Source organism: Suricata suricatta, chromosome X, assembly GCF_006229205.1.
Source record: "Suricata suricatta isolate VVHF042 chromosome X, meerkat_22Aug2017_6uvM2_HiC, whole genome shotgun sequence".
Classification (NCBI taxonomy): domain Eukaryota; kingdom Metazoa; phylum Chordata; class Mammalia; order Carnivora; family Herpestidae; genus Suricata; species Suricata suricatta.
This window is the reverse complement of record NC_043717.1, coordinates 51,677,963-51,689,343: the sequence shown is the minus strand read 5'-3', so window position 1 is coordinate 51,689,343 and position 11,381 is coordinate 51,677,963. Positions and strand designations below refer to the sequence as shown.

At 46.6% G+C, this 11,381-nt stretch overlaps 1 protein-coding gene and 1 pseudogene across 1 annotated transcript; both read left to right on the top strand.

Moving 5' to 3' along the window:
* The first annotated feature begins 1,062 nt into the window (after positions 1–1,062).
* LOC115283752 lies at positions 1,063–7,204 on the top strand (annotated as a pseudogene).
* On the top strand, positions 5,234–10,529 carry SLC7A3 (solute carrier family 7 member 3). The gene is made up of 12 exons (XM_029930119.1): positions 5,234–5,310; positions 6,311–6,710; positions 7,135–7,293; positions 7,475–7,652; positions 7,857–7,969; positions 8,094–8,316; positions 8,494–8,633; positions 8,734–8,836; positions 9,082–9,242; positions 9,421–9,587; positions 9,936–10,044; positions 10,182–10,529. The coding sequence occupies exons 2-12, from the start codon at positions 6,341–6,343 to the stop codon at positions 10,310–10,312; spliced, it is 1,854 nt and encodes a 617-aa protein (XP_029785979.1). The 5' UTR covers positions 5,234–5,310; positions 6,311–6,340; the 3' UTR covers positions 10,313–10,529.
* Positions 10,530–11,381: the final 852 nt, after the last annotated feature.

The window sequence follows — 11,381 nt, the reverse complement described above, 5'->3', positions numbered from 1 at the left end:
TTTGAGAGAGAGAATGAGCAGGGGAGGGACAGAGAGAGATAAAGAATCCTAAGCAGGTGCCATGCTGTCAGTGCAGAGCCTGATGTGGGGCTCAAACTCATGAACCCTAAGATCATGACCCAAACCAAAACCAAGAGTTGGACACTTAACCAACTGAGCCACCCATGTGGCCCCAGTGACCAAATTTTTATTGAATAATTGAGTACCTGTTAAGTCCACTGTTTGATGTGACTGGTGTGAGTCTATGACCAAAGAAAAGTATTACTGATAACATACTGGATAATAAGTTTATGACACCTATTACTCCAAGAGGGAGTGACCCATTACCCAATCTTATCCCCCCCCACTGCTGACTAAGAAACACTACACTTGCTAAGCTTGACTCTGCACGGGCCTCTGACTACTTCACGCCTCTATAGGTCCAGAGCTTAACCACCCTTCATCCTTTGAGGCTCACCTTAAGTTCCCTGACAACCTCTTCTCAACCTCTTACAAACTAAGAGGGCCTCTTTATGTATTCCAGTCTGTATTGATATCCTCTTCCTGAATATTTACAATACCAGTTTGTCAATCTCATAGTCAAATCAATCAGCTAATCTAAGCAGCCAGATGATTATCATGCACACTAATATATTATTCTAAATATGTATCAAGTTTCCATTGAATACTTCCCATGTGCCAGGCAGAAAGTGTTGACTTCATAATTCCACCTAAGCATCACAACAACCCTGTAAAATGTGTATATTATATCCAGAAATTGAGGCTCAGAGCTATTAAATAATTTTGCTGAAGGTCACAGTGGATGAGCAGGGAGTTTAACCTAGATGTAACTCCAAAGACTCTACTCCTAACCACTATGTAATATTGTTTTAATCGTATTGTGCAAATTTTCTTTCCTTAACTAGATTTTTGGTAAAGATTTTATTTTATTTTTTGAAAGTTTATTTAGTCTAGGTCCGGTCTGGTGGGTGTCCGAGCCGCTGTGGCTCAAGAGAGGAGTGACCGGAACTGTTTGAATATACACCTTTCAGTTTCTGTGCTTTTCAAAACTTTTAATTCATCATGGATAATCTGTCATCAGAAGAAATTCAGCTGAGAACCCACCAGGTTACTGATGAGTCTCTGGAAAGTACAAGGAGAATGCTGGGTTTAGTCATTGAGTCTCAGGATGCAGGAATCAAGACTGTCACTATGCTGGATGAACAAGGGGAACAACTAAACCGCATAGAAGAAGGCATGGACCAAATAAATAAAGACATGAGAGAGGCAGAGAAGACTTTAATAGAACTCAACAAGTGCTGTGGCCTTTGTGTCTGTCCATGTAATAGGACAAAGAACTTTGAGTCCAGCAAGGCCTACAAGGCGACATGGGGAGATGGTGGAGACAACTCTCCTGGCGATGTAGTATCTAAGCAGCCAGGTCGAGTGACAAATGGTCAACCTCAACAAGCAACTAGGAGCAGCCAGCGGTGGATACATTAAACGTATAACTAATGACGCCAGAGAAGATGAAATGAAAGAGAACCTGACTCAAGTGGGCAGTATCCTAGGAAACCTATAAAACATGGCCCTGGACATGGGCAATGAGATTGAGGCTCAAAATAGGCAAATAGACCGGATCACAGAAAAGGCTGACACCAACAAAGATCGTATCGACATTGCCAATGCCAGAGCAAAGAAACTCATTGACAGCTAAAGCGCTGCTGTACGTCTTTATCATTTATTCACTTCTCTAGCTCCTCCTTCAAAGTCATTACCTTTTCAGAGTTTGAAGTTTTGGTTCCATGCTCTTCTAATCAGGAGATAATGTGCAAGAAGGGCTAGGAGTACAAACCCCTACTTTTTATGTTCTCTTTTCCCTTGAGGGTAGGCTGCTGCTCAGTCTTCCTTTTAGTATTTTTTTCTCGGTTTATACTCTTAGATTGGTTTTTGTACATCATATATAGTGTTATTTTTCATCCTTCTGATTTACTTTAGCAGGTTCTTCTGCTTTCAAGATTTGGAAGCATTGCCAAAGACAGCCACGAAAAAGGAAGCTGGAGGCAGGGAGGGGGGCAGCAAGGAGGAGAGGCAAGAGATAAGAGGTTGTTACCTCAGAAAAACCTGCAGGCCACAAAGCAAAAGTTGCAAAGCCACAGTAAAGATCTAGTTGGGTTTAGTTTTTAACTTAAGTTGCAGTTATTGCCAATTTAGGCTAATACTTGGGTTCAGAGCTTTTATGCACAGAATTTTTGTGATACATCGCAAATTCGCAGCCTCTGCTCCAAAAACATAGAATGAATTTTCTTAAAGTGAGCTTAGTTTCTGAACCTTTGGTGATTCATGTGTGTACATAGATTCTCTGATCCCATTTTATATTGCACCATATAGGAACACTTTGTATAAAAGAATGGCTTTTTATTTTCACATTATTAGTACTATCATGGTCCAATTACATGCCTATTAACCTCATAAAATTGTCTTTGGTCTTTGAAGAAAAAATATGTAAATATGTATGTGTAACATGAGGATTTCTCTCTAAAGCAGGGCTTAAATTTTTAAAAAAAGTTTGACAAAGTGTATCACGTGAATTCAGATTTACCTCAATGCCAAAAATTATGTTTAGATAGGAAAAAAAGAAACTTTTTTTGATCTCAGGTAGAAAAATAGTTACACTGCTTTGAGTTTTTTGTAGCTTTTGACTTTACAAAAGCTAGAATTCTGTTTAGAAGTGATTTGGAAAATTATGCTTTTGGTTTAATTATTGATGATTGCACTTTCATTCAACTAGCCTTATGGATTGAATTATGTCCAGAATCACATTTATTTAGATCCTGAACAGTGTTCTAAGAATCTGATTGGTATTTGTCACCTTTATGTAAAAACTAGTGTCTGCACATTTCAAAGTTATTAATATGGATTGGTTTGACCAATAACCACTGCTTGATATTTACAATTAAATTTTATAACTAAAAAAATAAAAATAATAAAGTTTATTTATAGAGAGAACAAGCAGGGAAGGGGCAGAGAGAGAGGGAGAGAGAGAGAGAATTCCAAGCAGGTTCTGCACTGTCAGAACTCATGAACTATGAGATCATGACCTGAGCTGAAACCAAGAGCCATATTCTTTACCAGCTGAGCCACCCAGGCACCCCTAAAGATTTTATTTTTTAAAGTAATCTCTTCACCCACCATGGGCCTTGAACTCACAACCCTGAAATCAAGAGTCACACGCTCTACTGACTGAGCCAGCAAGGCGCCCATTTCCTAACTAGATTTTTAAGACTAGGAAGACAAAGATTTTATTTTAACATTTATTTATTTTTGATAAGCAGAGAGTCAGAATGCAAGCAGGCTCCAGGCTCTGAGCTATCAGCACAGAGCCGGACCTGGGGCTCTAACCCACGAATGGGGAGCTCATGACCTAGGCTGAAGTTGAGCGCTTTACAGACTGAGACACCCAGGCTCATTTTATTTTGTTTATTTTGTAATGTTTTCATTGCTATACTAGCTGCTATACACATAGTCAGTGCTCAGTAAATACTTATGGAATGCCAAAATGGAGATGTAGCTAGCTGAAAATACCAATTGCTTTTAAAAAGATTTAGATTTTAGTCAGATTGCATGGGCGACAAATTCATAATGGATGATGTAAAAGGAGCAAGGATATTTGGGTCCGTTTTTAATACTTGAGATGTCTTGATAGAGGATAACCATACCTTCACAATCCTTGTTGCTCCATCATTAATAAGAACTGATGAGGTTGAATGGGATTATGGGTCTGACACCCAATGTGATCATTCTTTGATTCCTTACTTCTGTTTCCCAGAAACTCCTAGCCTAAAAGGGCCTGTCCCAATGCTGGTGCTTCTCCCTGTCTGGTTTTTGCTCGTTGTCACACCTCCTCTTTTTGTACATTTTTTTAAAAGTTTATTTATTTTGAGGGGGAGAGCAGAGAGAATCGCAAGCAGGCTCTTCACTACTCAGCACAGAGCCCAATGTGGGGCTTGAACTCACAAATGGTGAAATCATGACCTGACCTGAAATCAAGAGTCAGATGCATAACCGACTGAACCACCCAGGCGCCCCTTGTGCATTTTTTAAAGTTTATTTTATTATTTATTTACTTACTTACTTACTTACTTATAGCACGCATGCGCATGAGGGAGGGGCAGAGAGAGATGGAGGAAGAGAGAATCCCAAGCAGGCTCCGCCTGCTCAGCGGACAGCCCAATGAGCGATCAGCATCTGGAACTCACCCACTGTGAGATCACAAACTCAGTGGAAACCAGGAGTTTGGCCAGGAGTAGTGAGCCACCGAAGCGCCCATGCGCTGCCCTTCTAGTGCATTTAAATGAAGTATGGTACCTATAGGAGACAGGCATTGAAGTCCAAAAGGCCAGGTTTATCAGTAAGATGGTCAAAAAATAATTATGGTGTGATGTCAGGTGAGTCACGTGTCTGGGCCTCAGCTTACTCATCAGGAAAATGATTCCTCCAATAATTCCTTCCTCCAATAATTCAATATTGTTGCAATTTCAAGTTTAATAGTTTAACATTTATAGGCAGCCGTAAATATACTATGGAGAGACTGGGGCAAAAAAAAATCTAGATGAGATTAATTATCTGTGCTAGTTGAAATCATCTTCCGTTCTCTTGCTGACTGCAATAGAAATACCCGCAGTTGAGGGTAAGAGCTGAGGGATGGGAGTCAGATGGCTGTCCATAATTTGGTATGGTCCTTGGGAAAGATTTTAGAGGTGAGGAAACCTCGTGTAGAAAAGCAAGCCAAGGAAGACGGAGGTAGAGGGAGTTGGAGACTTCCTGTGCTGTTTCCTCCTCCACTTCTCCCCCTCCCCCACTCCCGCCGATCACGGATTCTGATCATTAAGACACAAAGGTAGGTCTTTCGGCCAGGAAGCCTCTCACAGTCCTGCTCTGACTATAAGCGCGGAGATGGGAAAAGGCTACCCACTCCCCCCATCCCTTTCTTGCTCCTTGCCATGCCTCGGCTGCTGTTGCAAGTGGGAAGCAATCTCAGGCCGCACGCAGTCCTTTTTGCAAAGCCGAGGAGTGAATGAATGAGAGAGGAAGAAAGAGAGAAAGAGAGGGAGAGAGAGGTGGTGTAGAGAGGACTGGGGGTGGGATTCCATGACGTTGCCGGCTCCGCCTCCCGGTGTATATAAGGGGGCGCTGGGCGCGCAACGACCCCGAGTAGCAGCTTTGAAGCCTGACACCTGAAGTCGCTACCCGCAACCGAACTCGGTTTAACTCCGCCTTACCTAATGTGATCTGAGCCTCTCCTCTCCCTGGGCTTGCAACAGCTCTCCGGTAAGCCTTGGGGGCCGACACGTGTGCCGGAAGGGGACGGCGAGGGTCTGGGCATACCTAGGATTCTTTGGCAACCATAGCATGCAGTTGCATCAACGCGGCAGTGACCTGTTGCTGGCGAGACCCCGGCCCCAAGAGCCAAGGTTCTGGTCTCCACCTCAGCCCCAGACCGTTTCTAACGGGGATATAAGAATCTGGGAGCTGAGTTGGTGGGCATAGGGTGGAACCCCTCTCTAGTGCGAGCAATTTCAGGCTGCTCTGGGGCGCTTCTCTGGGTGCATCTCCAAATCTTTAGATGTCGAGGCCCCGCCCCACTGTTGATGCTTGCTGGTCAGCCAGCAAGGCGGGAGGAAGTGAGGGAACCTTTGCTTACTCCCCTGGGCGATGGTAGCACGGTTTACGAGGTGTGGACTTGGTGAGTAGGAATGGAATTGAGTCGGTGCTCACTTTTGATCAGTGGTGGAGGTCGGTCTTCCCCTCCCTCCGGGCAATCTGGGAACCTTGCGGGTTAAGTAGTCCTTGGGGTAAGCACTGAAAAGGAAGGTGGATAGTGGATGTGAAAAGAGGGTTCTGCCCAGAGTTTCTGGCTGCTCCTGGGAGGAGTTCTGTTTAATTCTGCTTAATTCCCAAGCCACAGGCCAGGGAACGAACACAGATCAGGTTCCATGGTTCCTGGGTTGGGGTCTAGGATAAACCCTAGTTTCTCCATCAGAGAAAGAGACCGATACTGACTGAGCACCCACGAGGTGCCTGGCCACTGTACCATAGGGGTCTTTCACCTGCTTTATCTGCAAATTAGTCCTACAAACCTGTGAGGTATTATTTCCTACTTGTTAAATGAAGAAACTGAGGTTAGAGGAAGAGACTTTGCCTTTCTCCCTTGAATATCCTCCCCATCCCCCCATTGCTCCTGGGCTTGGTGGAGTGGGTATTGTAATGCACTCTTAGAGTTTAGGGATAATGAGCCCTATTGAAGGGCTTTTGTCTTGTTTCTCATCAGATCCTAGAATCCTCTTCAATTCCAGCTAGGATGCTGTGGCAGGCACTTCGCAGATTTGGTCGAAAGCTGGTACGCAGACGTGCTCTGGAGCCTGGCTCGGCAGACACTCGCCTGACCAGATGCCTGAGCACTCTGGATTTGGTGGCCCTGGGTGTGGGCAGCACGTTGGGTGCAGGTGTGTATGTCCTGGCTGGCGAGGTGGCCAAAGATAAAGCTGGACCATCCATTGTGATTTGCCTTTTGGTGGCTGCTCTGTCTTCCGTGTTGGCCGGATTGTGCTACGCGGAGTTTGGTGCCCGAGTTCCCTGTTCCGGTTCTGCGTATCTCTACAGCTATGTCACCGTGGGTGAACTCTGGGCCTTCATCACTGGCTGGACCCTTATCCTCTCCTATGTCATCGGTGAGATGGTGGGGCATGGAGGGGCTTTGAGTCAGGAAGTGACTCTGCGGAGGGGTGAATTATGCAGTCTTCAACGTTCACAGGACTCCCGTACCCCCAAATGTGTGCTTGTTATGGGGCTGGGAGGATTGAAGGTGTGGTGGAGAAAATGTTCCTTCTACTTACCTCTGCCCTGGTTTCCTTAATTAACTGGTTTGGGTTCTTAAAAAGTAAGATTAAGGGTGCCTGGCTGGCTCAATTGTTGGAGCATGTGGCTCTTGATCTAGGGGTTGTGAGTTCACGCCCCACAGTGGGCATAGATAGAGCCTACTTAAAAAAAGTATTAATAGATGAAAACAGTAGAGATTATTTGTGTGACTGGTTTGGGGGAGGGAGAAGAGGAGGGAGGAAACTTGACCCTCCGTTTCTTCCTCTGCTCTGCCAGGTACAGCCAGCGTGGCCAGAGCCTGGAGCTCAGCGTTTGACAACCTGATTGGGAACCACATCTCTCGGACCCTGCAGGGGAGCATCTCACTGCATGTTCCCCATGTCCTCGCAGAATATCCAGACTTCTTTGCTCTGGGCCTTGTGTTGTTGCTCACTGGTGAGGGAAAAGACAGGGCTAATGGTGGGGGGCAGGGCTAAGAGGGACCAAGCCTGAGGAGCGCTTGATGGAGGTGATCATGGTGAGAAAGAGGATAGGCTGGGCAGGAAAGGTGTGCACTGAGGCGGGACACAAAGCTTGGACTGAGGACTTATGAGTCCTGACTGCCTCTTTCCCACAGGATTGCTGGCCCTGGGGGCCAGCGACTCCGCCCTGGTTACCAAAGTGTTCACAGTGGTGAACCTTTTGGTTCTTGGTTTTGTCATCATCTCTGGCTTCATTAAGGGGGACCTGCGCAATTGGAAACTCACAGAAGAGGACTACAAATTGACCGTGGCTCAACTCAATGACACTTCTAGGTTAGGAGATTCACTCTGAGGAAATGCGGAGATGGGAGCCTGCTGGGGAGCCAAGGGTGTCTGCGCTAAGGCATTCAGGATTGGGTTGGGGAGGAACGGGGGCTTAGGGCTTGAGCACCTGGATGAGTGGACTGGCATTAGGGAAAAGGCGCAAGAGTTGGCTGAACACATCTTTACCTTTTCCACCCCTTTCTTCCATTTTAGCCTAGGCCCTCTGGGCTCTGGAGGATTTGTGCCTTTTGGCCTGGAGGGGATTCTCCGTGGAGCAGCTACATGTTTCTATGCATTTGTTGGTTTCGACTGTATTGCTACCACTGGTAACTGTCATGCCGGTTCTGTCTGGGGCTTGGGGACAGCAAATGCTCAGGTTGCATGCAGATTGGGGGTGGCAGAGGAGCGAGCCTGCTTTGCTGATTCAGAAACTTGTGCCCCTTCCTGCAGGTGAAGAAGCTAAGAATCCCCAGCGTTCCATCCCTATGGGCATTGTGATTTCACTGTTGGTGTGCTTCTTGGCATATTTTGGTGTCTCTTCGGCACTTACACTTATGATGCCTTACTACCAGCTTCAACCTGAGAGCCCCCTCCCGGAGGCCTTTCTCCACACTGGATGGGCCTCTGCCCGCTATGTTGTGGCTGTTGGATCCCTCTGTGCTCTTTCTACCAGGTCAGTGGCAAATGTTTGTTCTCCTCTGCAGTCAGAGTTACATAGGCTTTAGCATTCAGTACCTGAGAAAAACCCTTAGAGGGGCTGTGAGGAGAAGGTGGAGACTGCTTAACCCCACAGGCTCGGGGGACAGAGATTGCAGTCATCTCACGCCACTCTGGGTATTCCTCTCTCCAGCCTCTTGGGCTCTATGTTCCCCATGCCTCGGGTGATCTATGCAATGGCAGAGGACGGCCTCCTGTTCCGTGTCCTTGCCAGGATCCACAGCGGCACACACACCCCCATTGTGGCCACGGTGGTCTCTGGCATTGTTGCAGGTAAAGCGGTTGTCTCTGCCCTTCCCCTAGTTTTGTGACCGATTCCCTTAACTTTGCTCCTCGCTTCCCTCACATCTTGCTTTCTGCCCATTAATTCCAGCAATCATGGCATTCCTCTTTGAGCTCACTGATCTTGTGGACCTCGTGTCAATTGGGACCCTACTTGCTTACTCCCTGGTGGCTGTTTGTGTCCTCATCCTCAGGTGAGACTACCTCTGTGAGCTAGGATTTGGGTTTTTGTTTTTGGATGAGGAATGATGGGGATCTGTTTCTCCCTCCTCTTTCCTCTGCCTTCATTATCCTGACTCTCCTGGAGGAATATAGTTCTCCCTCCCAGCCAAAAGGAGCTTCCACCCTTCTGGCTTATGTGGGAGCTTCAGCTGCCTGTGAGAAGATGTTCAAGTGGTTAAGGGCTATTCTTAATACTGCCTTCTTCCTCTTGCCTCAGGTATCAGTCTGAGGTGAAGAATGAAGAGGATGAGGTGGAGCTGCAGGAGGAGAAGAGAGCTGAAGCTGAGAAGCTGACCCTACAGGGGCTGTTTTGTCCACTCAACTCCAACCCCACTCCACTCTCTGGCCACGTTGTCTATGTTTGCTCCTCATTGGTTGGTGAGCAATGCTCTGGGGTGGCTTTGAGGTCAACATGATGGGGGGAGAGAGTGTGTGCCATTTGGTGGCTGCAGACGGCCTAGAGAGAGAGTGACCCTCCTTGAAATGGGGTGGCCTTGTGTCTTCACATGTTGGTCTCAAGAGTTGGTTTTGATGTTTCTCAACTTGACTCTTGAAGCTCTGCTCCTCACTCTTCTTTGCCTGATGCTGACCAAGTGGCCCGTCCCACTGCTTTCTGGAGACCCATTGTGGACTGTAGTGGTTGCGCTGTTTCTAATGTTCATTACTGGGATCACGGGGATCATCTGGAGACAGCCACAGAACTCCACTCCCCTTCACTTTAAGGTAAATGACCACTTTCTTTCCACCCACCAACCCATCTCAGAAGACTAGGCTCCAGATGCCTTGTGATCTAATAGGGTTCATAAATGTTCTTTAATCGGACAAGAAAGGAAAGATACAGGACATACCTAGGCCAGTGACTTGTTCTCTCACCCTCCATAGTTCCTTTCCAGTTCTGTTTCCTCAAACTGTGGATTCTTGGAGTCCTGCATGAGGTACGTTCAGTGAGTGGGTACTGAAATACACAACACGACTAGGAGCTGGATCCTCCCTTTGCTGGCCTGAGTAGGCTAGGGACCTCTTTCTAGGTCACCTCGTGTTATCTACAAAGGAGTTTTTGCTTTGTTCCAGGTACCTGCTTTGCCTCTCCTCCCACTAATGAGCATCTTTGTGAATGTTTATCTTATGATGCAGATGACAGCTGGCACCTGGGCCCGATTTGGGGTCTGGATGCTGATTGGTAGGTATCTACTTGGGAAGGGTAGTCCTCTTGCGTATCCTATCCCAATGCTTTTCCCTCTTGGTCTCAAACAGGGAGACCTATTAAGTCTTTACAGGTCACTATTTCCCTACCTCACAGCTACCTTTCCCCACCAGGGTTTGCTATCTACTTCGGCTATGGGATCCAGCACAGCCTGGAAGAGGTTAAGAGTGACCGCCCCCCACTCAAGTCTGGGGCCAAAACTGTGGACCTTGATCTCAGCAGTGCCTGTACACATTCAATTTGACATCATCATACCTGAATGCTGTCTGGTCCCCCTGCACAATGGAGAGTACTCTTGAGCACGTGGGAAGCTAGGCCTCCCATGGGATGTTGGTGGGGGAACACCAACAAAGCTCTGTATTTATTGTGGAGTGAAAGATAACGTCTTTGCTGTGCTGTGCCTCATCTTTTTTTTTTTTTTTTTTTTACCGGTCTACTTCTCAATTGTGTCTGTAGCTGTGTACTGGCTTTTACAAAATTATTATTAAAGGAAACTAGAAAAAGAAACTATGTCTTGTTCTTTGCTTGTTAGACATGCTGTGGAGCCTGACTTTCCACGTGGAGAGCTTCAGATGAGTATCCTATGTTTGCTCCAGTCACCACAAAAGTATCCATTGTGCCTGTGTGTGTGTTTCTTGTTGGCTCAGGGTTTGAGGAGGGTGGTGTGGCCACTTGTCAAGTCTAGTCACACTCGAAGGGATGATCTTGAGATATGTTTCCCTTTTGCTGTGCTAAAGGTTAGATTCTGAAAAAGTACGACAGCAACACTTGTCATTGGGATTTGGGGGTGGACTCTGATCTCAGCACTGGCATTGGTCGGGACCTACACTGAGACCATTGTCTTCTGTTCCACCCCTTCTAGTTGGACCAGACCCAGGCTCTTGTGATTGCCTGGGCAACAGAAATTTTGGCTGGGGTATTTGGCATTGCTGGGAGGAGGGGTGAACAATAGGAGGTTTGGTAAAGGACTGTATATATGTATAGATTTTGATGGCTATAGAAGTAGTAAGGGAACAGAGGTCAGAGCTTTGCTCACACCATTTTTTCCACAAACATACGTGGATCTAGTTTCAAAATGCTAGGCCCCATGCTGGGTATGAGGGGTACAAATGTGAATGGAACATAGTCCCTGCCCTCAAGGAACTCACAATCCAGAGGGGGAGACAAGCAGGTGAACATGAAGCAATGTGACCTGGACCAGGGCAAGGATAAGTGCTGAGTGCTACAGAAGCACAAAGGATGTGCTTGACCCGAGTCTTGAATAAGGTGTTTCTGAAGTGGACTGAGGGGAGGGCCTGTTTGTCAGTGAATAG

Coding starts and splice junctions, on each gene's coding strand:
- SLC7A3 (XM_029930119.1), top strand. CDS start 6,341: ATGCTGTGGCAGGCACTTCGCAGATTTGGTCGAAAGCTGGTACGCAGA. Junction 9,588..9,935: donor CCACTCCCCTTCACTTTAAG/GTAAATGACCAC, acceptor GCTTTGTTCCAG/GTACCTGCTTTGCCTCTCCT. Junction 10,045..10,181: donor TGGGGTCTGGATGCTGATTG/GTAGGTATCTAC, acceptor TTTCCCCACCAG/GGTTTGCTATCTACTTCGGC.